Source organism: Ambystoma mexicanum, chromosome 8 (assembly GCF_040938575.1).
Source record: "Ambystoma mexicanum isolate Mex_15411 chromosome 8, UKY_AmexF1_1, whole genome shotgun sequence".
NCBI classification, from domain to species: domain Eukaryota; kingdom Metazoa; phylum Chordata; class Amphibia; order Caudata; family Ambystomatidae; genus Ambystoma; species Ambystoma mexicanum.
The window spans coordinates 1,601,939,483-1,601,966,245 of NC_090929.1; the positions used below are offsets into that span (position 1 = coordinate 1,601,939,483).

Here is a 26,763-nt window from a genome sequence, read left to right on the forward strand (position 1 = left end):
AATTTGAAGAGATTCGGATCTGATGGGTTGGTTGTTTTGGCATGGCTGCTAGGAGATGATTCGTTAGTGGTTAGTGAGTTTTTTTTTTGTGCGATCTTAGTTTGGAGAGTTTTGATTTTGTTAGTTAGAGCATTTTGGACGCTAGTGCACCATTGTTTGTCTTTGGTTATGTTGTCTGGCAGGGTTATGGGGGATTCTAGTTCCCTTAGTATAGCGAATAGTTCCCTGGTGTTGGAGCTGGATTTTTCGATTCTTTCATTGAATGGGTTCTTTTTTGTGAGTAAGATTTCTTTTTTGTAGTTATTCGCGAAGTTTAAGTTGTAATGTGTTCTCTTTTGTGGGGTTATTACGCCATTGAGTTTCTAGTTTCCTTTTGCGCATTATTAGTTCTTACAGAGGGGGGGTGAACCAGGCGTTCAGGTGAGCTTGTTGTTTGCTGTTTTGCATTTTTAGTGGGACATTGATGTCTAGTCCTTTCTTCATAGCATTGTTGTAGCTTTCTACTAGGCATTCTGGATTTAGGTGGTCAGGGAGAGCATTAAGGGCTGGCAGTAATAGTGGTAGGAGGTTGTCAGGGGTTATATATTTTTTTGCTCTAGTGGGCAGTGGTGGTGCCATGATTTTTTCTTTGCAGACTTCTTTATTGAGTGATAATATGAAGTCAATAAGGTAGTGGTCTGTCCAGTGCTGCAGGGTGGTTTTAGTGATGGTAGTATCGCAGTTCACGGTGGCGATCCAGTCCAGGGTTCTACCTTTTGTTGTGGGTATGGGTGAGTACTTTTTGGCTTAGGCCATGTTCAGATCACATATTGGCTATGGCTTGTGCTGGTTTGTCATCAGGGTCATTCAAACCAAGGTTCAGGTCGCCTAATAAGAGTATTTGAGAGGTGTCTTTTGTATTGTTGGCTAGGATGCTGGATATGCTGCCTCGAATAAGCCAATGGGGCCAGCAGGTCTATATATTAGGTAGATGGTTAAAGTACGGCAGTTGGAGATAGGTAATTTGGCTGTGAGGAGCTCGCAAGATTTGAGAGGTGATAAAGGCCATGGTCTTATTTCGAGATTAGTTTTTGCTATAATGGCTAGACTGCCTCCTCTGTTGTAAGGTCTGTCCATTCCAATTATTGGATAGTTTTCGGGGATGGCTATTGAGAGTGCTGGGCCTGCTGCTTCGTGCAGCCATGTTTCAGTGATTGCTAAGAGGTCGAGGTTGTTGGTGGATAGGGTATCTGCTATTTCTGTGGCATGGGCCACTAGAGATCTAGCGTTGATCAAGGCTCCGGATACAGTAGTTGTTTTAGGTGTATCCTGGGTTGTTTTAGGGATGTGTTTAGGTTGGGAGGAGTTGTTACAGAGTGTAGTTGGGCTGGGGCATACTTTAGGGTGTCGTGAGGTGGGTCTCAGACGAGGATTAGGGATTTTGCTGTGGTAGATGAGCTCGTAGAGACAGGGTAGTCTGGCTCGAAGCCTGATGTTTCTTTCTGCAGTTGGACAAGGTATATTTTCTATTGGGTACGTGGTTAATGCAGCAATAGAGATGGTGAGGTATAATAAGGGTAAGAGGTGGTATAATAGATTGGCCGTTTGACTTTTGCTAAGGCACATTATGCGGTTATAGGTGGGCTGAGGTGTAGGATGGATTCCTAGAGATTGCGTCTTCCGAATGGGTTTTGCAATGGCCACGGATGGCATGCGATCTCAAATTAATAGATGAGCGGTTATCTCAAGTTCTATTTTGTAGAGACAGTGAATTATCGTGGGGCAGGGCTAGTGCAGTGGGCCAGTGTGTGGTGGGCACTAATGTATAACAGTAATAGCTGACTAGCGACTGGCATCAGGCAAAACACAGCAATTATCATGGGGCAGGCACTAATACAAAACAGTAATGGGCGACTAGCGACTGGCAGTGAGCCAAGTATGTGGGCCAAGTAATGTGAAACAGTAATAGCCGACTATCGGCTTGCGTCAGGCAAAACACAGCAGTTATCATGGGGCAGAGCTGGTGTAGTGGGCCAAATGTGTGGCAGGCTCTAATACAAAACAGTAATAGCCGATTAGCGAACTACAAAACAGTAATAGCTGACTAGGGATTGGCATCAGGCAAAGCACAGCAGTTATCATGGGGCAGGGCTAGTGCAGTAGGCCAAGTATGTGGGCCAACAGCCGACTAGCGACTGGCATCAGGTGAAACACAGTGGGCCAAGTATGTGGGCCAAGTAATGCAAAACAGTAAAAGCCGACTAGCGACTGGCATCAGGTGAAACACAGTGGGCCAAGTATGTGGGCCAAGTAATGCAAAACAGTAACAGCCGACTAGCGACTGGCATCAGGCTAAACACAGTGGGCCAAGTATGTGGGCCAAGTAATGCAAAACAGTAACAGCCGACTAGCGACTGGCATCAGGCTAAACACAGTGGGCCAAGTATGTGGGCCAAGTAATGCTAAACAGTAACAGCCGACTAGCGGCTGGCATCAGGCGAAACACAGTGGGCCAAGTATGTGGGCCAAGTAATGCAAAACAGTAACAGCCGACTAGCGACTGGCATCAGGCTAAACACAGTGGGCCAAGTATGTGGGCCAAGTAATGCAAAACAGTAATAGCCGACTAGCGACTGGCATCAGGCAAAACACATCATTTATCATGGGGTAGGGCTAGTGCAGTGGGCAAATTGTGTGGCAGGCAGTAGTAGTAGTGCATGACAGCATTAGTGACTGGCAACAGATAAGACTGTTGTAGTAGGAACGGTCACAATAGTGGGGCACAGCGACTAGGGCAGTTATAACACATCGAATAAAAGATTAGCAGGAGGGAGGATAATGTCGCGCTGGTGCAAGGCACTGCTGATATGGTTATATTGTTCGTGCAGCGCTGCGTGGCTGGTAAGCTAAGATACAAGGAGGTAGAGAGCAGTCTTAAAGCGTTTTCGGTCTTGGTTTGGCGGATGTGCTTACCGGGTCTCTGCATAGGAAAATAAGGAAGGCAGCGGTGAGCGGGTGTTGCAGTGGTAATCGGTCTTGTGGGCGAGGGGCTGGCGGGTGGGCGAGGTGTAGGGATTGTGGCCCTAGGCACGTAAGGCACCAGACAGGCGCATGACAGTCTTCGTGCCTTGGAAGGTGTGCCTTTGCTGGTGGGCCGGCATTCGCCTGCCGGCTTGGGATAGGCTCGCAAGAGGAGCAGGTTGGCCAATCACGTCGTACTACCAGGCAGAGATAGTAAAGTTGTACTTCTGTTAGAATGGGCTGCAGGGGTCGGCAATTTTAGAGTGCCATGTCCTCATGGCAGGCAATGGCGGGCGTAAGTAAAAATGGGTAAAGCTCTGAATTGGCACAAATTCGAAGCAGATAAGCGCTACAAACGCACTTATGGATATTTTACGCTGTAAAATAGCAATTTTTTTCCAGGGTCCGTGGAGAAAGGCTGCACATGTGGATAGGCAGCTGGGTAAGCCCCACGGCCTACCTTAATGCTGGGTGTTGCTCCCCAGGGCTCCTCCAGTCATCAGGCACTACTCCTGCAGTGTAGGAGGGCTCCAGCACCTCCGAGGGGAATGCGAGCTGTGGGTAGGACAGGCGCATGACAGGTTTCGTGCCTTGGAAGGTGTGCCTTTGCTGGTGGGCCGGCATTCGCCTGCCGGCTTGGGATAGGCTCTCAAGAGGAGCAGGTTGACCTGTTGGGTTGCACTCCTTAATATTGTGTCTGTCGTCATCTTGCACCAAACGGGCTGTATGTAGCCAGCAAAACGGCTGAGCTGTTCTGGGTCAATCTTCTGAAGAGCACATTTCAGTGGGAAAGGAAACATCATCTCGGGAGGATAGCTCAGGGGCAACGTGCTCGCCTTGGAAGCAAGACGACAAGGAGCAACCCAGGTGCGACCCCCGGTCCGCGCTTAGAAACCTCTGGGTATTAAGCACGCTATAAATAAAAAACCTATCATATCACCTACGGTCACTTTCAATTTGCGGTCATCCTCGGTTTCCAAGACTTTTCTCCCTAGAAAAAAGGTCTGAGTCGATTTAGTTTTTTGCAAGAAGTGCCAACTTTCTTGAGTCAGTTGCTCATAAATGAAACTACGGTTTGTTTTTCACTGGTTAATTTCCTCTTTATAAAATTAGGATATTTCAGTGTCTTGCATTCTCAAGCTTCAATATACTTAAAGCATGCCAACGTTCTCGTACCGAGGAGCCCCACGCGATGCACAACAATATGATGCCACTAGTGCATCCTTGGAAATTAGTTATTTAAGTTCTACTTGAGATTGGAGAATAAACTATATTGTGATTTATGACATTCTCCGGAGTCAGAATTTCCATAGCCATGTTTCCTAAATGCGCATGGTCTGTGGTCTGTGTAGCCTGTGGGACAGTGCCTCTCCTTTTCCCTTTTTAACCCCCTCTAATGGGTTTCTACAAATGCTGTGATTTGAGGGACCGATGCGTCTAGATCAGGGGTCTCCAACCTTTACGTTGGCAAGAGCTACTTCTAGTTAATGGCCAGTAGGCGGGAGCTACTGGCGAGAGCACTGCTGTGGCAATACCCATGAGTTTGAGAATTTGTACCATGAATGTTTGAGTGGTTTATTTGACCTTTATATGAAAAAAAAGAATTACATATGCATTTACCAGGATATTAATAACTTCAAAAACATCTTTGTTTGATTAACCTTTATTATTAGCTGGCTCCTAAAAATTGTCAAGCATGCCTGAATGTAGGAAACCGACATTCACTGTGTAGGCTGAGACTTCATGTGCTCCACCAGTGCTCAGTGATCTGGTGTGTAGCTTGAAACAGGAATAGTACTCGGAGGCTCAGATGGGATCAAAGTTTTGATTTCAGGAAGTTCATGTAAAAAAAAGGCAGATTCGCAAAGATAGGCAATCAAATTGGCTGATACTGCAAATACTTTCCTTGACATAGTTTTTGCACCTGACATGATAGACATACATTCAGGACAGTTTTTAAATTCTCTTCCAACAGACTCAGCAATGGGAATCACTGCACCCTTCACAATTTCACCATCTGTAAAAGTACATTCATTTTTCAACAAATTATTTGCAACTTTTAAAGGATGCCTCTGTAACAGCATTTGCTTTGCAGCGTTTAGTTTACCTGCTTTTTAGGTTCTCAGACAGCTTCTTTTGTGGAAATAATTTTTATAATGAGTTTATATTATTGCAAAATGCCTCTAAACATTGCTCTTTTTTTCCCCACTCACCGTAAACTAAAGATGCAAGTTTTCTTTTTACACTGGAAGAAAAAAAAACGGGTTCCCACTCTTGATGGAAATGGTTAATCTTTTGCCTATAGTTGGATGGTGCATCTATATCTGCATCCAGTATTTCAATAAGGGTAGTTTTTTTAGGGCTACATGTGCAAAAACAATGTGAGGAGTATTTCAATCAATGTGTTCTACAGATTTCAAAGTCATCATATACCACTTTCTGTTCTGTCAAAAAATAAAATCCACTACCAGTTTAGCATTTCCCCATGCAAATTGTACACACGCCAGGTCACAGAATTGAACCAAGGAAAAGTAAGCCAAAGCCTACTTTGTTAACTACTTTGAAACATTTGTTTGTGTGAAAATGAATTGATAAAATGAACACGTGGGAACCATATGATCAAGTTATATGTTAAAAAGGTCTAAATCATCGGGTTAAAATAACATTCAGTTTTATAGCGATGACTTGAAATGTGCACGAATCATATAACAACCCAACTAGACAATATATAAATTGTTATATTAACATTTTGGGCAAAGGGAGTATGGCTTTAGTGAGGGGTGACTTATTCACAATGTGTGGTGACCACCCATCTGCCCTTTATAAAGGCGGCAGCATCACAGAGAACAGCTCACATGCTCGCTGCCTCTCCCTCCAGGAATTCTGCAGGTTATTCTGGTGTATGATCCCGGGTTTTCAGATACAGCTTTCTCAGGCATATTGAGTGCTCCACCATCACAAAATGGTTTAAAAAGACAATGATGACATATTGTTTGAAATGGCATTAACATGTAATTTACAGTGGCAGTGTTGGCATATTCCGTGCATTGGTTTTGACCAGTCATCTATTGTAATGTTTTCATTTGTCAGAGAATTACTTGTACATTGTATTATTTTTTGCCACATTTTCAGCAGAAACAGTGCTCCTAAATTGCACCATTTCAACCCTGTATTGAAAGACTGAAATTGGACATATGCCTACAGGTTCCCTACAGATCTCTATAGATATCCTGGTTTGTGTTCACAGCCAAAGGGGATCAACCCTATGAATTGTTCTCCCATCCCATGGCTCTCCTCAATGGTCTCACTGTAGTCGCCACCCTCTTTTGTACAGTGCTCTGTTACTGAGTTACTAGGTTTAAACTATATTAATGCTATACATATCAAAATATACACAAACAAACCACTTTTCTAACCTAATTACTTAATTCGTACTAGTGTTTCATTAAATATGGGCTGAAAAAGAACTATTCATGTTTTTGTGTCCTGGCGTGATGCATAATACATTCCTGTTTAGTTTTATAAATGTAAGTGGAGAACCACCAGAATGCAGTGCAGCTAGTAGTTTTCTACATTTACTTAAATGTAAAATTGCAGTTTGTGCTTTAATTCCTGTATTGGAACACGCATAGAGGTGGGATCCTCCATATCATGGCAGATTCCACCTTAAACATGAATACAATTGGGGTACTACTGCCTTAAAACAGAAAACTCAGAATCTTCAAATATAAACAATAATTCACAGTTTCACCATAAACAACAACTCGTAATGCTTTTTATTTTACACACGCACACAAGCTGAGCAAAAAAACGATTACAGCTGTAGCTTTATTTTCCCCATTCTGATTGAAGGGCTACAGTTATCAGCATGCAAAGTAATGCTAGCTGAAAGAAATCTATAGAAACAGTGAGACAGAAACAATCACAGCCACAGCTCTGTTTCACACGGCAGCCCGATTTATGCACCCCTTCCTTTTCTAATCAGCCATAATTTCCACCTCTTGATGACAATGGCCACAATACACATTTCCCATTTACTTTTCTTATTGATAGTTATCCCCTTGTCGGAGCACTGCTTGAACCCTTCAATACCAGATGCAGACCCTCCTCTCACTGTGCACACATCTTTTGACTGTTTGCTTTGCAGAAGAGGAAAGGGAGGGTGTGGGGGAAGAGGCCCATGGACTCCGGACACCAAAATAAACACACAGTACTAATTTTGGTGTCTGATGCAAAGAGACACTTGGAAGCCTCCAGCGAGCTAGCAGTGGCTCGCAATTTACTGGTTGGAGACTCTTGGGGGGGTGGGGGTGGCATTATGAGTTTGGAGGTAGCCATGGTGCTATTAGCGCGCTCCATGGCTGCCTCCAAACTTGTGGCCGGGTCCAAGTTCTTTGAATGGGGACTTACCGGGTCATTCCAACCTTCGAGGTCCCGGTAAATCCCCATTCAAAATACCCATCCCCATTCCCATTCGAGCCCCCATAGAGCCCCGATAGGGCTCAATGGGAATGGGGAGGGAGCTAATAACGGGCCCGTTAATAATGGGCCCATTAATAGCTCCCTGATCCCCTTGCGTTATGAAGGGGGCACCGAGGGAACCTCATAATGCGGCGGTAAGGGGTTAATGGCACCGGCATCCTTACCGGTGCCGTTAACCCCTTAACGCCCCACTCGTAATGACCCCCTGGGTCTAGATCTTACTGTCTACTTAGCGACTACTTCTTCATGTTGAAAATGGGCCCATCAAAACGGGGTTAAACTGGGGAGGGGCAAGAGGGTAAATGTAACGGGGGGGTGTGTGTGTGTGTGAGAGAATATGGTGGGGGTGTTGAGTGTGTATGCTTGTGGTGAAATGAGGGAGAGGTGCTACGGGGGCGAAAGGAGGAAAGTGGGGCTCTGGAGGTGAAACCCCCCCAAATTCATTCTCCTTCGGCTTTTTGAGGGCCGCACATAAACGATTGAAATAAATTACCCCTTTTTATGTGCGGCCTTCAATACGTGGAATATTTAAATAGAACCCAGCAGCAGCTATCACGCTGAGGACCTCTGCCATAGTGATGTGAAACGCTTGAGCGATAAAGTAGCCTCTCTTCATTTACAGGCTACAAGGAATGTTTGGTCGACAAGAAAAAAATCTCATCTTTAAAAGAGCGATATATTTTTATTTGCTGAAAAGTACACCAATCGGAAATGAGAACTACATTTATATTATACTCCATAATAATAATTGCAAACTGAATAAAGCACAATGGAGCACTTTCATTAACTGTTTCTGAAACGTACATTTGTGACAACAATTCCAAACAGAGATATTTGACCGATGTTTTGTTTTCTCCTTTTTTTCACAGTCTAACAAAGTGCCGGTTGTGCAGCACCCGCACCATGTACATCCTCTCACACCACTCATCACCTACAGCAACGAGCACTTCACTCCGGGTAACCCCCCTCCGCACTTACAGGGCGATGTGGACCCAAAGACAGGTAAGGGTGGCACTTCTGCTTGCTCAGGGTTCTGCTTATGCCTTATCAGCAGTGGGCTTGTCACTCTAGGAATCCAGTCTGGTTTTCAGAGTGACTTGCGCATCTGCAGCTGAGCACACCTGAATGGCGTGATATATGTATATTCATTGTGAACATCCTGCTGAATTGCAGTCTTACTGGAAGTAAAGCTCTTTGGGGCTTTTGCTTTGCTTGGTTTTATCCCTTATATTGGCTTGCTTTAGTGTGCTGGCAGGATTGCTCAGTGAGCGAAGTGTGCTTAAGAGACCTGCTTTCAGCCTGCAAGAGACAATTCAGAACCTTTCATCACCTTTCATTCGTCCAAGGTCCATCCTTTTCGAACTAGTACAGAACTTATATGAAGGAGGAATCACCCATTAATCGCTCTGTAACGTGATATTATCATTATGTTTGTTTTAATTATTTGTTTTTTTAAAAGGTTTTATTGGTTTCAAACTAAAAACATGGTAATAGTAACAGAAAACCTTTAACAGTTTAAGAAAATAAAAGCAAAATTCCAATATCCCACAGTTCCAACAAAACAAAGAATAATTTGCGTATTTCCACTAGAAGAGTAAAAGGCCAGAAGGAACACGAAGGAAGCACACAGTGGTATCTGTTATTAAACGCTAGGAATCGCCCCAATTCAACATATCCACATGTTCTAGTTTATTTAAGTCCAGATTATTCTTTGTATCCTGACAATTCTGCCAGCGAGGTATCATATAATTCAATGAATATAAGCATAGCCAGGATTTGCTTTTTTTTGTCCCATTAGCAACCAGTCCCATTGTTCGTCCAAATTTAAGGATCCCTCTAAGTAGTTTCCCATGAAATGTTGTCGTTCCTCAATGAGCCCCTCGCATTCCATTGCAATATGGAAGAGTGATTCCACTTGGTCATTTTTCTTGCAGAAACGACAGTCATTGTTTTCAATCCCACTCTGCCGACGTTTGAACTGAACTTCTCTTGTGGGCATAATATTAAAACAGCAACGAAGCAGAAGATCCCTGTAAAATGACGAGAGAAACTTGCACAGGTATAGGGGTGGGGGTTCATTTAAACCCTTTTTTTCCATCCACCATCCAAATGAGTGAGGTGTAATTTGTCTCGCTTCACACGTCTTTACCCAATCTTCTCTTTCCAAGATTGACTTTACTTCAAGAGAATTTCCTCTCAAGAGGTCAATGTCGACCCCAGAATTGTGCAATAGCTCCTTCATCACTTTGGATTTATGGTTCAGCAATTTTTCATTTGACTTGTGATCTGGACTCAGACTAGCCAGGGGGTTGGGGGAACATTCAACATAATGCATTTCCTAAAGAAAGACAATTTCTTTCCATAGTACTATGGAGGCCATCGATGGGAGACATAGTTTGTGTCGAATTTTGGCTGTGGATAGAGATGTGGGTAGTCTTAAGACCTTACGCCAAAAGTGTCCTTCTAACATAGGCCATATTTTGTACTTGAGTTAGGTTTAGTCTCTGCACCATATGTATTCATCATTCCAGCCATTTTCCTGCTAGAAGAGGCAATGATTTGTTGTGAATTTTAAGGCTGTAAAATATTTCCGAGCATATGCTTGGTTACCAATATAATGTACCGTTTTACATAATGCTTTATACTTGTCCTCTTTCGGATCACCCCCTATACTCAACCCTCCGTGAGGCACAGGCAGGTGCAGATTGATTTGTCCAAGGTCACACAATACGGTGAGGGGGAGAAGCCAGATTTTGAACTCGGTCTCCCAAATTCACAGCAGACTAGTCAGTCACTGGACCACATCTGTTTCAGCCCCGAGCAATCATGTAGCACTTGGTTGAGTTCAGATTAGGCCGCACAGATATGGAGATGCCACTGCTATGGTCAATGTATAAGTTGCTTTTTCTCACCACTTCTGTGGCTGTAATTCAAGTGTCCTGTTTTAGCTTGAATAATGTTATTTGCATGCTCTTTGATGTATCTGGGATGGCCTCCATGCGATTCCCCTTTATTTCCGTAACTTAGTCCAGGATTTTGTCTAGGAATTTTCTAAATCTGTTTAAAAATCTGCATTGGCACAAGTAGAGCATATTGAGTAATGTTCACGATGGGATCTTTCCATGTATGTATCTCGAGATGGCCTCAGTGGTAGTTGCAAGGAATCTCAGCTGACAGGAAGGCGGATTTCCACCAGCCGGGTCCAATATCGTACTTCCTGTTTAGGCCACACATTGTCTTTTGGGCTTGGGTGAACTTGAAATGGAAATGATTTTGTCTCGCCCTGCCCCTTGGAGCCTGAGATTCAGCATAATGTAGTACTGTTCTCTTTTACTCACTATCCTTGGTAAAGTTTCTTGGGTTGCGCAAGTCAAAATAACTTGATGCTATAGCACAACATGTACTATACCTGTCGGAGATATGTCCAGCTGACTGGCATTTGGCTCAATCAATTCATGGTGCCTTCCTGGCAACAGGAACGTGGGGGTGATAGTGAAAGAGGGCATTCAGAGAGAAGTCTCTAGTCATTGATATTATAGTGCTCCCAAGTACGCTCTTTTCTTGTTCTCGAGTTATACTCTGGGCCTAGCCCTTCCATTGCTTATCTGCAAGTCCTGTTGGCTTTAACACTGCCTGGAGTGGGTCAGCAGGACCATTCCCTTTATCCCTTCTCCTAGGGAACGGTTAAATTGTCATTGGAGTTGAGAGTTGAGTTTTAGTCTAAACTTTCTCATCTGACCAAATGGTCTTTGGCCGTGGAAACCTCTCTATATCCATGTACCATGAGATTCTTAGCCTCAAAAATCGAGAGAGTTTACAAGCGGGCTAATCCTTGCTTTAAAGGACTGTCTTAAAAAGGGACATTTGGGGCCTGATTCACAGAAGCCTCTTGTAATGGCTCAATCCCATTGAAAAGACTTGGAGGTGATGGAAAATCAGAATGGAATGGCCCTCCGTTCTCTAATTGATAACACTTTGCCAGAGCAAGTGGAATGCAATGGGAGTGAGTGGAGGCGTTCATTGCCTTTTTCATTTCCAGCCCTCCATGTTTTCCACTTAGATCAGGGGAGGGGCGATGAAGAGACGGCTCTCGTCCTCCCCCCAGGGACTTTGATGCTTTGTCACCAATTGTCTCTGCTTGGTGTCAATATGACTCAATGAATTTCTCTGGCTTCTCCTGCTTGAACTGTGTTTTGGCACATCCATTGGGGTTAACTTGGGGAATGTGCACGTGCCAGCGCAGCGAGTTCTACGTTATGTATTTTAGGATTATATTAGTAGCTTTGCAACAGTTCAAAATATGGGGTACAAGGACCTGCTTAATAGAAAATAGTGCTCTCTCTGACTTTCTCAAGTCTGGTTTCTCCCTCTTTCATCGCATGTTGGCCCAGATTCCCGTCTCTGTCAGTGCCTTGTTCCTTTCACTCTCTCTCCCTCCACAAATTCCTCTCTATCTTTCTCTGTATCGTTATTTCTCTCATTGATACCTTTGTTATTTTCTCTTTCAGAACCTTGGTTTTTCTCTCTGTTAGTCCCTAAACCATCGCCCTTTCTCCAGTTCTCTCTCTCTCTCTCTCTTGCTCTTTCTCTCTCTTACTGCCTCCCTCTCTCTCTTGCTTGCTCTCTCTCTCTCTCTTGATTGCTCTCTCTCTCTTGATTGCTCTCTCTCTCTTGCTTGCTCTTTCTCTCTCTGTTTTCTCTCAGTTTGTTACTCTCCCATCAGAAGCCAGCCCGAGGGTAAAAGTGCTGCGGAATCGGCAGTGCTCTCTCAGTTCCTTGTTTCAATTTGTCGGCAATAATGTATTACGACGATAAGAGGTTTACACATGTAAATAATCGCTTTAGAGTGCATGGTCAGCCTAAAAAGCCCTATTGGGACTCGTGAGTACATATTAACACACTGCAAATCCAGTATTGGACTCTAGACAGAATTTAGAATGTTTGACAAAATGTTTTATATGTTGCTGTAGAAATGATTTCTGAAGACTGCCCTCTGCTGGCAACATCAGAATATGGCTCTTAAATTGAAACACTGAACTCACTTTTTGTTTTGGCTCAAGTGCCTCCAGACTGCACCAAAACGAATGCCATTGGTGGAATGTGAGGGCAGAGGAAAGGGCAATGGCAGATTCATACAGTGCGTTGGCTTTACGCCTTGCTTTTCCACACCCGTAAACAGCTCATTTGTTCGAGCCAGTTGTATGCTACCAAAATATAATTTATTGTGCTAAATAAAACACACAAGTATTACAGATAGAAAATGTATACTTGTAAGGTGGATGGTGCATATCAGGATCCCCTCTGGTAAGCTGCTGGTGCTAGGGTACACTGAGTCACATTTCAGGCCAATGTAAATTATGGCTTATTTATTTATGTATTTTTTGTTTGCTTGTTAGGCGCTTATACAGTAAGAAAATACTGTTTCAAAGTGCCCACATGGCACGGAGGGTGCGAGGGTGGGAAATACATTACAACACAATGTTTAAGAGCAGAGGGGAGAAGAGGGAGAGGGACGAACCTACTGTGCCTTGTGAGTATTCAGTACGTGCAAGTGTCAGGCAACACCTGAGAAACCTCGAATTGTCACAGGTTCATCTTCAACTCTGCTGCATTCAAGTCAATAATTAGTTGTGATTAAAAAAAGTTTTGCAGGACTTACTAGTTAGATGAATCCTTGTTTCGTAATCCATAGTATTTGATTGTAATTGTTAGCATTATTTTCAATGCCACTGTATGTTGATCTTTTCTAAAAGGATAAACAAACAATGTATAGCATGTTTGTTTTCTGAAGCCAGTTGCATATGTCTTTTGCGTGTGAGGCTCTAGAGATCATAGTACGGCTCAGTAGAAAATGGTATTTGCAGGAAATGGTCCAGCGTTATGTTATGCTATTTGGTCTTGTACCACGCCCTGCTGCCACTTAGGTGGTCTCGGCCCCCTGGCAGATCTGAAACAGGAGGGCTAAGGGCCCTATGTTGTTGGGATTTAGAGGGAAAAGCACGAGAGCTTCAATGTGCTGTTGGTAGCTCCACTTCAGAAACAACAGTCACTGTGTGCTGGTTTGTGATATTAGGTGGTTACGTTGTGCTTGGTGTGTGGGTGTGTGGGTGTGTGTGTGTAGTTTATATGGTTGGCTTAGTTTATTGTTTTGTGCGTTGTGTGTAGTTTGTTGTAATTTGTGCTGGTCCTATGTTTTGTTGCAATAGAGGTATGTTGTATATTGTTATGTGTTTTAGGGTGAGTGGTGAGTAAGCAGAATGTTTGAAAGTTGTTAGTGCGTTTGTGTACAATAGTATAATGTTCTTTTAAATTCAATATATTGGCCACTCTCAAAAACCTCTAAATTCAATATATTGGCTAACCTCGAATCACACCCAAATTCAGCCACCAGCCACAGGAGAATTATATCCAAATTCACTACCTTGCCTACACCAGCATCATATCCAAATTCAATACACTGGCCACCCCCAAACACATCCAAATTCAATACATTGGCCACCCTCTAACACATCCAAATTCAACACACTGGCCGCCCTCAATCACATTCAAGCTCAACACATTGGATACCCACTAATATTTGGGGGTGGGGGGGCTAGGCATAGCCCAATGGCAGTTTCCAAGCATAGTGGAAAACAGTGTAAATAATATAGAAGTGGCTAGTTCCTTCGGAGCATAGCAATGGATGTGCTCACAACTTCACCACCTTACCTTTTAGTAGATAGGCATTTGTTTGTTGTTTGTGGGTGATTGCATACAGGAATTTCCCCTGCGTGTCGGGTGTTGTGGAGAGATGGAAGCGTGCAGTTTCTTCGTCTAGTGCCAGGATTTTGTGTCCAGTAATGTAATGGGTGGCTGGTATGCTGTGTTTTAGAGAGTTAGGGAGTTATTAGTAGGGTTGTTTGGGTTTTTGCAATGAGTTTATCCCTTTACCCTTAGCCTTGTTCCTGTTGGGTTAGTGGTTGGTGTTTTGGTGGATTTCTTTTTGTTTTGAGGTAGATGGATTTTGTTGCTCAATGATTTCTTCAGTCTGGAGTGTTAACGAGCCATGTTTTAACAGCTTCTCTGTTGTTCGTATTTCCTTTGGAAGGGAGTTCCAGAATTTCACTGCTATGCAGGAGAATGCTGATCCTCAACATTTTTTTTTTTTAAGTTTTTTTTTTTTAGTTTTGTTTCAGTTCGAGGCACATGTCGTTGCTGTGTTTTTGCTGGTTTGTAGGGGATGATTTTCTCCTGTATGAATTCCGCTCCTTGACAGTGGATCACTCTGTGTTATGCAGAGTGTTTTGAAGAAGATTTGTTTGACTGGCAACCAATGCAGCATTCTCAGCACTCGTGTGATGTGTTCTCTCCTGGTGAGTTTACCGCATAGTGTTGCAGCTGCATTCTGTATTCGTTGTAGCTTCCTCAACAGGTATTCTGGCATTCCGAGGTAGGTGATGTTGGCATAATCTATTCTTTACATGACGAGAGCGATGATGGTGAGTGTTCTGTGTGTGACGGAGAAGGGAAGTATCTTTTTGATCGTGTGCAGGTGGCAGAAGCATTTCTTAATTATCGCGTTGACTTGTGGTTCTAGTGTTGGCTCATTGTTCATTAGAATTCCAAGGTTTTTGACCCCATTGGATGGTTCTGGCGGATTTCCCAGCTCGGTGGGTCATGGAATGTGCTGGTTTTTTGCCAGGTCGATGGGTGTAGTCCGTGTTGAGCGTAAGGCTATTTGTGCTCATCCTTTGGTTTAGTTCATTCAGACAGTTGGCTAGTGTTTGGTTTTCCTCTTCACTGGCGTCCATTTTCAAGATGATTCGAGTGTCGTCTGCGTTGTTGTAGCAGGTGAGGCCATGTTTTTTGATTAAGTTGATTAGGGGTGTCATATAGGTGTTAAAGAGTAACCGTGACATTAATGATCCCTGTGGAGCTCCACATGTTGTTTTCCGAGGTGTTCACTTGAATTTTGAAGGAGAATATCATGGTTGACTGTGTCGAAGGGCTGCTGAGAGATTGAGTAGTATTAGTGCTGATTTTGTGTTGCAGTCTGCGTTGGTCTTAGGTCATCCCAGATAGATAGTAGTGCAAATTCCGTTGCTCTCATGGGTCTCAAGCCTACTTGTTTGTGGCTGATCTAGCTGCTGGTTGTTTTCCACGTATCCCAAAATTTGTTAGTGTAGTAGGATTTTCCAAAATATGACCCGACACAATCCAAAAAAGCTCTGAATACTCTAGGTTCAATATAAGTAAACTCCATGCCCGTGCTGCATAATGAGTTGGGGCAGGGATTTGGAAATAGCACAGTTTTCCAGATTTATAATCGAGCTAAATCAGTTGCAGGCATCGACATTGACAGTTTAGAGGGCCATAGCCAATCCCGCCATCAATACCTATTAAGCAATGAATATATAATGAGGAAAACTATCTGGCGAGTAGATCAGGTATATGGTGTATCAGCAGACCTGGAAATTAGCAGATTGGATTGTTCCTTGAATTATTACCACCTTTAAACATCTAGTACGCTATGAATTCATTAATAAAATAGCGATAACTGGTGCAGCCGTGGGCCATATAGGTTGGTCGGCCTACCGGCTGAAGTAATGGCACAAACGAAGTAAGGCTGATTCCTGAGAGTGGCAGACAGTTACCAGGCTGGTACGGCCCGCAACCCCAGCCAGTGCTAATGTAAAACCACATACAGAACTGGGTATAGTAGATTGTGGTGTTTAAGGCAATGTTCAGGGTGGCCAGAATGTGGAATTGAAGTGTTTTCTCCACTGCGTCACCTTTTAATTTCCCTTTCCTTTTTCAATAGGTGAAGCCAACCAAATCTGAATTTACTTGATAACATGGGGATTATTGGGGCATTAGCGGCTGTGCCAATTGCCCTTTCCCAGTGCTTGTTGCGTTTGTCTCAGTGCACCACATTTGCACTTCTTGTAATTGGCATGTAATTGGGGATTCTCTTATTCACATCCCGACAGTGGAGGCAGGGAGCAGCTTCTAAATAGTGGCCAATGCTCTGAGCTAAACTAGATTCGCAGACTGCGGACAGGCAGTCGAGTGTGCAAACAGCTCACTGTACAGCCAAAGCCCCCGTTAATCTGTTGGGGTCGCTGTTCTGACATTGAGAGGCACCTATGTGCCTGAAGGAAACTGTCACATTGTGAGATTTAATTTGGAGATTAAGAGCTTGACAGGAGACTGGTGAAGCGGATGGGGATAATCTCAAGAGCAGACCCTGTGTTTTTAGCTTTCTGCTTTGGTTTACAGATTAGGGACGTTGTTCTATGCAGCGCTGGGATCCATTTCTTAAGTCAATGCGGGGCGTTTCTAGAAACATCACTTCTCAAATGCTATTCGAACATACCTGCATTTAGGCCGGGTTCTAAGTGCTGCTATTTTTGACTGATCTGGGAAATGAACAGCTTCATTACATAATGTGCCCAAGATCAAATAAGAGGTTCAAGTGTGGAAGCTGGAATGATGAGCTACATCTCCTTGCTTCAAAGTCAGTGACCCAGCCCCTAGACCCCAACTGCATGGACCCTTATAGCCAAAACTCTTCTTTGCTTTGAGAGAGGCATGATGTAAGTCAAAGGTGAAAAATATAACCGACAATACTTTTGGAAACCCATTCGCTATATTTATTAATACAATTACCTTCGTACAATGCTGCACATCTAATAACATTTACATCGTTTCAAGCATCCAGTACAATTGACCTAATTGTTGGGCAATTGAGTACCCAAACTTTCAGATTTGCCCTAGCAAATTCTCGAGCCCCTCATGCATTCAACATTAAATTGTGTACTAACTTAACAATTCTCCTGTGGAAACACAACCCCATTATAACTACAATTTAGGTCATATCCACTTCCTCCCTTTTTCACCCATGCTGTCACAAAACATTCTTACCGCACTTTCCCAATCTCTTATTCTTCCCTTGCCCATTTCCTTTACTTCAGCTAACTAAGGTGTGAATTCCTGTGTTGAGGGCAAAGTAGGCAACCCCACAGACAAGCCCAGGTGGTCAGAAACTATAATGATGCAGTATAAAAGCACATTAGCATAACATAAATGCACATGCAACCCCCCCATGCCACAGAAACAGTTGATCGGGAACACAATGTCAATGGCCTACACTTAGCATCAGCTCTCAACTAGGAAATACGTATTCTGCCTCAGAATTTGGCCCAATGTGCTTGGGACATGCTTACTCCCAGGGTGCTCAAAAATGCTTTTCAAAACTAGAGAAAAATGTTCTCTAGATCCTTCTAGACCATCTGAACCATTTCTCTAGGCACAAGTTCACAGTCAACATTCCAAATATAGAGCTCTCCCTGGTCCAGCACTTGACTTTTGTAGACTCAGATCGGACACCATGTCAGCCAGGATGGTTTCTACTCAGGAGAGAGTGGCGGACATACAGGCTGCAGCCACTCGTTTTCTCTGCAGGCTGAGAACCACCACATGATGGTATCAGAGGCTGTTGGTATTTCTGGTTTAATGCATTATGTATGTGCCCTTCTCCAAACTCCGAATAGGATAAATTCAACTGCACTGTGCACTGCAGTGGTTGCAGTAGATGGGCAGGCCGTCAGAAACCCTTTCCATATTGTCACATCTGAGGGGGGTGTTCCAATGCGTGAGGGGCAGCCCCCGGAGCTGTCTCCTCACTTGATTGTCATCACTACTGATTCATCACTGGAGGGTTGGAGAACTACTCTGCAAGAGAATTCATCTAATCGTTTATGGTCAGGTGAGGATCTTTCTCCCCACATATAATTCCTGGATCTCAATGCAGTTTTCGACGTTTTCAGACCATTCCTTTCTCGGATCCAGGACAAGGTGGTGCTGATCCGCATGGACAGCACAAACTCAGTGTTTCACTTCAAAAGGCAGGGGGTACAAATTCTCCAGGACTTTGTCGTCTTTCTGTTCCACTGTGGGATCGGGCCATCGAACACACCATTTTCCTTGCATGAACAGGATGACCGACAGGCTGAACAGACTAGACGTGGGAAACTACCAATGGGAACTCAATCCGTTCAGAGCGCATGGCATTGGGAGAGCTTTAGTTTTTGACACTCTGCCTCAGTGGATCTTTTCACCACAGAGAGCAACTCCAAAGAACTCTCATCTGCAGTCTGGATGGGCATCAGACGTGGGTCGCTGGTGGATGCAGTAAGACCCATTGGCGCAATGGGATGTTCTCACTCCTCTGCTCCAGAGGGTCATCAACAAGGTCAGGAATTCTCAGCATTGCTCATTATTGGCCCATAAGGATTTAGTTCTCTGACCTCCTTCGCCTGGGCAAGGAGGGTCCAGTATACTTTAATTCGGACCAGGACACGTTTTCCCAACAAGAGAGGATGGAGCTCAACCCTTGCCCTGAAGCATTAGCCTTAGCAGCTTGGTTCCTGAAGAATTGACCATGGACCACATAAGTCTATCCCAGGAGAACGGAAAGATAAGCCAAGCGTCTGGGAAATCATCTAATCATTCGCAATATCAAAGTTAGTGCACTGGACAAGAATGTAATCCCTTGCATGTATCAACTGGACAACGCTTTATCGTTCATTGCCCTTCTGGCTCGGGGTGGGGTGTAGATAACCACATGCAGAACTTACCTGGCTACCATTGGTGCATAAAGAAAATGGAATGACATGATTTTCTCTTCTGTAAATACGATCATCAAAAGACATCTGGAGGGGTGACTTAAGTTGCTTTCCTCCCTGTCAGAAGGCCCCATCCTGTATAGGACCGAAATGTGGTGTATTTTGCATTGGCTCACAAGTCATTTAAACCTATGGCATCTGTGGAAATCAGATTAGATGTGTGAAAGACAGCACTTCTGGTAGAGCAGTCTTTTTCATTCTCTGAGCCTTTCATGGTAATCCATTTGGACAAGGTGGTGTTGCTTACGTATCCTTCCTTCAAAGTAGTTTTATACTTTCATATCAATCAGCGGTTTCTCATCCTACCCTTTTCAATCAATATGTACGCAGGCTGAGGAAACTGCACTGTTTTGACATGAGGATAGCTCTTAAGTTCTACTTGTCTCAAACGTATGATTTTTGCAGGTATGGGGCTCTCTTAGTTATATTTGGTGGTTCTTCTCCCATCCATCAAGCTTCTAAATCTTATGTTGCTTGGTTGATGGTTGCAGCCATTTTGGAGGCTTGCAAGACACAGAAAAGGGAACCTTCTTATGGGTTGGACACTCACATAGCAAGGAGAAAGTTCACCGCTGTGGCTTACCAAAAGCAGATACTCTGGGATCTGATCATCAGAGTGCCACTTGGTCTATTTATTTATTTGACATTTCTAATGCGCCTATACACAAGTGTTTCAAGGCGCCACAAGTGCTGAGGGAAGCCTCGGTGGCCAAGTACCATGGGAAAAAGGGGCGGGAGATTACTAATGTGAGGACGTGGGGACCAGAGTCAGGGAAGGGAAGCCCAAAGGCAAATGCTGTTAGAAGATTGCCAGCCAAATTTGGAGGTCAATTGTGTAAGGAACCTTTCCAGGGTTCCAGTAAGGAATCGCCACTTGGGCACTGTTAGGGCCACTTGATGAACAGGGAAAACTAAATGTGTGAAACAACTGCTACTGGAAAACATTAACGACTGCAGAAAGTGTTAGGGAACAACAAAGTGTTGTGCTTCTTGCCTCGTTCATGGATTGATTGTGCTTCACAGTGTACTCGTAATGTGTGGTGGCTGCTTCAGAGTGGGTAAATAGAAAGCATTCCCTGTTTTGGTGCTATGAAAATTGTCAAACACTTGGCCGTCTTCATAGCCAGTTGGAAATTGGTTCAGGAGAATGGCCTGAGATCTTCGCTGTATGTGAGTGGGTGTGCGTGAGTCGGAATTCGCATTGGATTTGAGGATTGATTGTTGGTTTTGTAGAGGTGAGTGGGTAACAAGTGTATACCTGAGGTTCTGCCTGGTGCAAACCCTTATTGGCGTTCAGTGATTTGAACCGGTCAGGAGGTGAGTCGTGAGCAAGAGGGATTTGTTCATGGGCTCAAACTGGAAATGAAGAACACCTATGGCTTAGGAGGAGGAGGAATGGTGGAAATGTTGGAGCATATATATGGCTTGTCTTTTTGTTCATTTTCTTGCATCTTGCTGGTTGTGTAGGAATTGAGTTCAAGGCTAGCGCACATACTTTGGTCAGCATGTTGAAGATTTTGAATAATTGCCTGGTGAATATATCTGCTGTTTGGATTGCATTAGAATAGACCTTTTTTGCCTCTGTTGATTAGGAAGGCATGCCAATCTATCAGGGATCCAGTTTCTACAAGGTTTTTGTTCGGCCATTTGTTAGGTTGGTGTCTTATGGGTGTTATTTTGCTAGGAGGAAGTTCCAGCTAGTGAAAGTCTTTATTGAACACTGCTGTGTGTAGTCGAGTCCTGGGAAATGTGTGGACCGAGGGGATAGGAACACATAGTTGAGGGCATCTACAATGTTTATTTCAAAGATTTGAAGGTGTCGGTGTTTATAATTGAATTAAATTTGGTGAACTATGAGGATGTCATGGTGAGCCTAATGACACAGAGATCTGAGCAGGAGATGACTATGTTTTGCAGTGGGTGGATGTCGTTGTGGTGTGGGATGTCCAACAACTGGCTTGTCTAGACTCTAAGGAATGGTTGAAACCTGTGCTTTCAAATGTAGTTATAGCTGATGAGGTTGAGGTGTTTTCATTGTTTTACGACCAAATACCGAGATCGCCTATTATGTTTTTGCAGAGTAAAGGCAGTTTCATAAAATGTGATATCCAGTCTTAAAGGTTAATTGTTTTTTGAGGGTTCGTATATAGCAACCGGTATGGGTCATGTTTTGACATCTTATATGTATTTGGAGTAATTGTAATATTCAAAACAGGCAAAAGCATGTGAACGATCCATTTTGAAGGGACATGTATTTCAAAGCTGTTAGTGTCTGCACTCTGACTCTTTTTTCATCTTTGTGCCTCGGTCCAGGACAGTAGCTAGATGATGACGAATCACATTATTTTTAAGATTTTGCAATAACTGATAATGTGATGACCCAATTCAGTGGTTTTTATTTGATCAAACTAAGAAAGAAATTCTTAACAGGCTCTGTCAGAATCCAAACCTGTGATCCTGTTATCTAGTATTTTGAGTACAATATTAACTAATGCAAATCACTGTGGACATTTAACAGAATGCCAGATTGCACCTTGATGTGATGCTGTTCTCACATTGTCTTGTTGAGCCAAAGTGCAACTTCAGCACAAACTCTGGTACGCTCTCTTTACCATGTAAACGAGGTCCCTCGTACAAGGTAATCTGTTTCCACCAGAGTTTGGCCTAACCTCACATTCTGGCTGAACAAGAAGGTGTGAAAATCACATGAAATCAATGGGCACTGTGGGAGGCTACGTGTTCCACCATCATTGTATTGTAGATCGTGGACCTAATGCCCTAGGACAAGGGTTGAACAAGAAGAACATTCTGAGTAGATTAAATGCATTCACATCTATTGTTTCAATACTGGTTGTCGGAAGGGGACCGTTCAAAGAAAAGTCACCGCCTCTTATTGAGGCGGTGTTAGGATTGTCAGGAAGCTGCGCAGTTGTGGTGCAACTCACAATTTGCGTGGGTGTCCAGCTGTGCACAAGAAATGTGCAGGTTTCACGTCGATTTGCATTGTCCTGATTGGCGAGTTGCTCCCTTATCATTAAATAACTAACGGATATCAATCAATACCTGGTACTAGATTGTAACATGATTTTCACTGTGCTTCAGAAACGTTCGATTTATCTTAATCCTATGTAATTACTAGAGTGTATGGCTGTACTGTATATGCGGGAGGGGTTCTTTAACACTACATATACCTATTTCATGTTTGCTCTCTCTTTTATTTCTAGGAATTCCAAGGCCTCCACACCCTCCGGACATATCGCCATACTACCCCTTATCACCAGGCACTGTAGGACAGATACCCCATCCGCTAGGATGGTTAGTACCACAGTAAGCATTTCCACTTTCTTCCAGAATTCCTAATCACTCTTGTTGTTTGTTGTTGCGGGGAGGGGGCAATGTGCTACATTACTCTTGAGGTGCTGCATGCACTGGCCGTCACCATTTTTAGTGGGAAAGGTGATAATTTGTACATGCAACTGCACCCACAGGATACACAGGGGTGCATGGAGCAGCCTTCTGCTGTCCATTTCTCCCTGGCGTGTGGTGGGCAATTGGCTGCCTTATGAAGGTCTTGTGGAATATTTCGTTCTGATATCCTATGAAGTATACCTTGTGATTCTGACTCTGTTACCCAATGAAACTCAGCGGGTGATTGCTTTGGTTCTTCGGCTTTGCACAGTCATATGTAATTCTTATTCGGCTGTTCTGGGAAGTAATTTCCATCGTTTGTTGTGCTGTTTTATAAAGTTTAGTAAGTGGTTTTGTTGTGGTTCTGGTGCCCTGTGTAGCATAGGAGGTGGTCCCTGTTGCACAATATGGTGGTTGGCCTCTGTAATGACTGGTTTTCCTCTGGTTCTTTCTTTGCTCTTGGAGCGCATTGGGTAGAGCTGCTTCTGTTCTAGTTTCTTTTAGCCTGTGAAGAAACATAGCAGATGTTCTGGTGGCCTGCTAAGTATGTTGAATGGTTCTGTTCCACAGCCCTATATTGTAATGTATGGTTCTACTGGCCTTTGGAGCACAGCAGTGCGTTCTGTGTTGTTTCATCCATTAAGAGCAGTGTTTTCGTTCTTCTTTGTGACTGCCCCACGATATTTGGGATGCCAAAATCATAATCAGAAGAGTGTTCTCTTCTATTCTGAATGTTTCTATTTTCTAACATCTTTGTACAGGTTATTTAAATACCCGAAAGACAAAGTCGTTTTAACATCTACTAAATCTAGATTTTGTGCAAAAAGGGCCAGTTGCTCTGAAGAAATGCTGCCAAACCTTTGGCTGAAAGTGACTGTTGTTCTGGCCGCACTGCCATAATCTTTCCGGCAGTAATCTGGTCTCTTGGTGGCAGGGCACACTTTCTACCATTCTGCACAAGGCCACAGGCTCAAGTTTGATGGCCATTCCCGACAGCCCTCCATCAAAGTCTCACGCCCGTTAAGGGGATGCTGCTTTGCATGCCGCTGTACTTTTTGATTACTGTAATAAGCACTGATTGGCGACGGGTTACCCGTAATACTTCTCCGGGACTCTCCCCCGGTAACTCGTGTCAACACTTGTTAGTCTGACAAAAGGCTACAAATTAAGCTCTGTTAATTTAATGTTTTCTCACTGAGATCTAAATACCGAAGGAGGCCCAAAGCACAGCCAAACCCCTTTGATTTGCTGTACTTTATTTTGGTATAAATTTACATTCATTATTGTTTTCCTTTGGAAGTGTAGCCCCCAATTAGTGTGATGGCTTCATTAATGCAGCAAGACTTCGCCTTTAATTATCACAACAAAACACCTCGTTGGAGCTTGGTAAGGAGGGTCTCCCCTGGCAGAAGCCGAGGTTATAAAATTTAATTAGCCATTCCTATCAGACTTTGTGGCCTTCAAATTGTTCTGTTCCATTCTCTTTGATCTTTACTATAAAATCCTCAAAATACTTGTCCTGATCAAATGGTAATAAATCGAGGCTGGAAAGTGCTTTACAAAAACTACACCCAGTCGCTTTGCTCTTCCTGTCCATTTTACCATACGTGACTTTTTCCTCTTTTCTTCTTCTCAGGCAAGGTCAACCAGTTTACCCAATCACGACAGGGGGCTTCCGACATCCCTACCCAACTGCGTTAACAGTCAATGCTTCCATGTCAAGGTGAGTCTATGCTGCTGGAACTTTGTATGTCTTCCGACACCGAATTGTAAGGGTTTCTTAGGTAGGTTGCTCTTTAGAACTTACATGGCGAGGGCTACAGTAAGGGGAAGGAGCAGGAGGAGGTGAAGTCAGTCAACAGCAGGGATCACAATAATCAGAACGCTCCGTCTTAAGCCTGAATTCCAGATGGGAGTTGACTGTGGAACAGTTGCCAGTGTGTGAAACCGACCTAGTAGTAAACTCTGGGTCCATCTGTGAAATTGCTCAAGAATAGATTGTGTAGGAAGTGAAGTTGTCCATCATCCATTTCCTTTAGGATTGGGCATGAACATTTAAACATAAAATCATGAAAGAAATGTACATGGACTTTTGTTGGCTACGTTTGATATCTGTTGTCTGTGGTCTGCTTTCCTTTCACTCCCTACCCCTATATGTCTACTGCTTTCTTAAATGGCCACATTATTTTGAATATGTGGTGAGGATATTTGTTTCTGAACCCTCTTTAGTCATGCTTCAAAAATGGCATGCCCCACCTCCATTATTTGCATAGGCCACTGTTCACTGTGTATGTAAGAGGGGCGTACCACCACCTTTCAGAGTCAATGATGGGATAACACTTCTTAATGTTCACGATGGACAATTTACGAAGCAGTTTGGGAAAGCACTTAAAAATATGTTCACCACTTATCCCTCACAGAAAATGGATTTAAAACTAAAATGATATTTATTTTGCTTAATAGGTTGCCCGCTGTCACTTGGCTGTAAGAAAGCATTTTGATTCAATATAACCCTTTCTCTGATTGTTTGTTTAGATTATGTTAAATGCAGTTCAGGACTGGCACACGTATTGCAAAGTGGCACATAATCTACTGGGAGATGGGCGAGGGTCAGGCATTCATACATTCTATTCAAGGGCACTTATTGCATAGATTTTCATAAAGTGAATCATCCCTGTGTGACCATCTAGATGACAACACCTTTGTTTGCATTTAAAAGAATTGCTATTACCCAACTGCTGAGTTGTTTTTCAGCTAGAAAACAATTCCCGGTGAAAGCATATACTAAAGCCCCTTTCCTCCACCACTTGCATACTTTCTCCCCTTTATGGTGTTAATACAGGACTAGCATCTGCTGACCTTTTGCAGTACTTACAAAAGTAACAAGCTGCAGGGAATGCTGTTTTTTGGGGTTTGGGGGTGACTTTTAGAGTTATCAAACATGTACCGTTTCAGTGCTTCGCTTTAGTTTACATTTCCATTGGATTGTGGCGCCCTCAGTGAGACTGAGTGTTGCGAGGATGTGGTCTTCCACGTTCCCTGGAACATATTATACTTGCTGTGGACGTGCAAAGCCACATGCTTGCCAGTTTGCCGGTTAAAGTGCACATACGCTGTGCACATATTGCAAGGTATGGAGCGGTATCCCTTCTCTTGGCGACGCAGTAAAATAATGTAAAGTGGTAGGGTAACATGTCATCTGGAAATTGCAGTAGCTGCAATTTCAAGCGAGAGGATATTTCATAGATGTAAAACATGGATCCGCTTCAACTGGTACGTACAGTTCTCGTACAACAGTGCTGTCAAGAATGCTCCCCTGACACTTTCAAATCGCCATATTGGAGGAGTGTGTTTCACCAAGTGGGTGTGTTTTGGTGTACGCTGAGCAGGAGCATTAAAGCTTGTTAAATAAAGGCGTAAATTAAGGTAGGTTTGAAATGTGCCCAATTGTGCTGGAACGAGCTGTTTAATTTGTATGCGCCAGCAGCGTAGCTAACAACCTATGGAAAACCTAAACCATAGAGCAGAAATAGTGTATAGTTGCTATCAACTCAGTGCACTTTTGCCCTCGGTATTACAATCAATTATGTATCAACACTTGATTTGGTGTCCTTATTCAATTCTTTAATTCTTTGTTGAAACAGCCAACACGTGTTTCGACTACTTGTCTTTTTCAAGGCTGTTAGTTATATAATACATTAAATGTACACAGCAATATTCATACATGTCAAATTATTAACATAAAAGAAAGGAATTTCAAACTAGTTAATGAGTAGTTGTCATGTTAGTGAACAACCGGATATTTGATGGTCGATGACATCATATCATCAACAAACAATGTACAATGGAGCATACCATCAGCGATCGTCGGACCCGCCTCGCCAGCTGGCTGGGGAAGGGCCCAGCAGGTGAGAAGAAGAAGAAGTCCGAGTGGTCTTCTAAGTCCTGTGAGAGCGCCCCGGCGACGGGGGCCCAACAGAAGGCAAAGCACCGCGAGTCCGCGGGCACCGGGAGTGCCAAAGGGTCGGGCTCCTTGGTTGCCAGGCAGGGCGCACTTTCACCGACGCCATCAACCACGAGCCAACGCTCTGGCTCAGGGAAGAGAAAATCCTAGAACCCGGCTAAGCTTCTGGAGAGGCCCCGGTCGATCTCGAATGGATCAGCCGAGCAGGAGTGAGGCGGTGACCCCTCCCCCAAAGTGAAAGCC

At 43.6% G+C, this 26,763-nt stretch overlaps 1 protein-coding gene across 50 annotated transcripts in view; it reads left to right on the plus strand.

Annotated features, from left to right (window-relative positions):
• Nucleotides 1-26,763, plus strand: part of TCF7L2 (transcription factor 7 like 2) — a 602,916-nt gene that overhangs the window by 527,826 nt on the left and 48,327 nt on the right. For 43 of the 50 annotated variants that reach the window (XM_069611830.1, XM_069611836.1, XM_069611831.1 and 40 more), the window contains 3 exons: nt 8,352-8,484; nt 22,373-22,475; nt 24,193-24,279. In XM_069611830.1, the coding sequence (XP_069467931.1) occupies nt 8,352-8,484; nt 22,373-22,475; nt 24,193-24,279 (323 nt within the window). The remainder of the gene's footprint in view (nt 1-8,351; nt 8,485-22,372; nt 22,476-24,192; nt 24,280-26,763) is intronic. The other 7 variants (XM_069611806.1, XM_069611844.1, XM_069611847.1 and 4 more) reach the window with 1 other exon arrangement.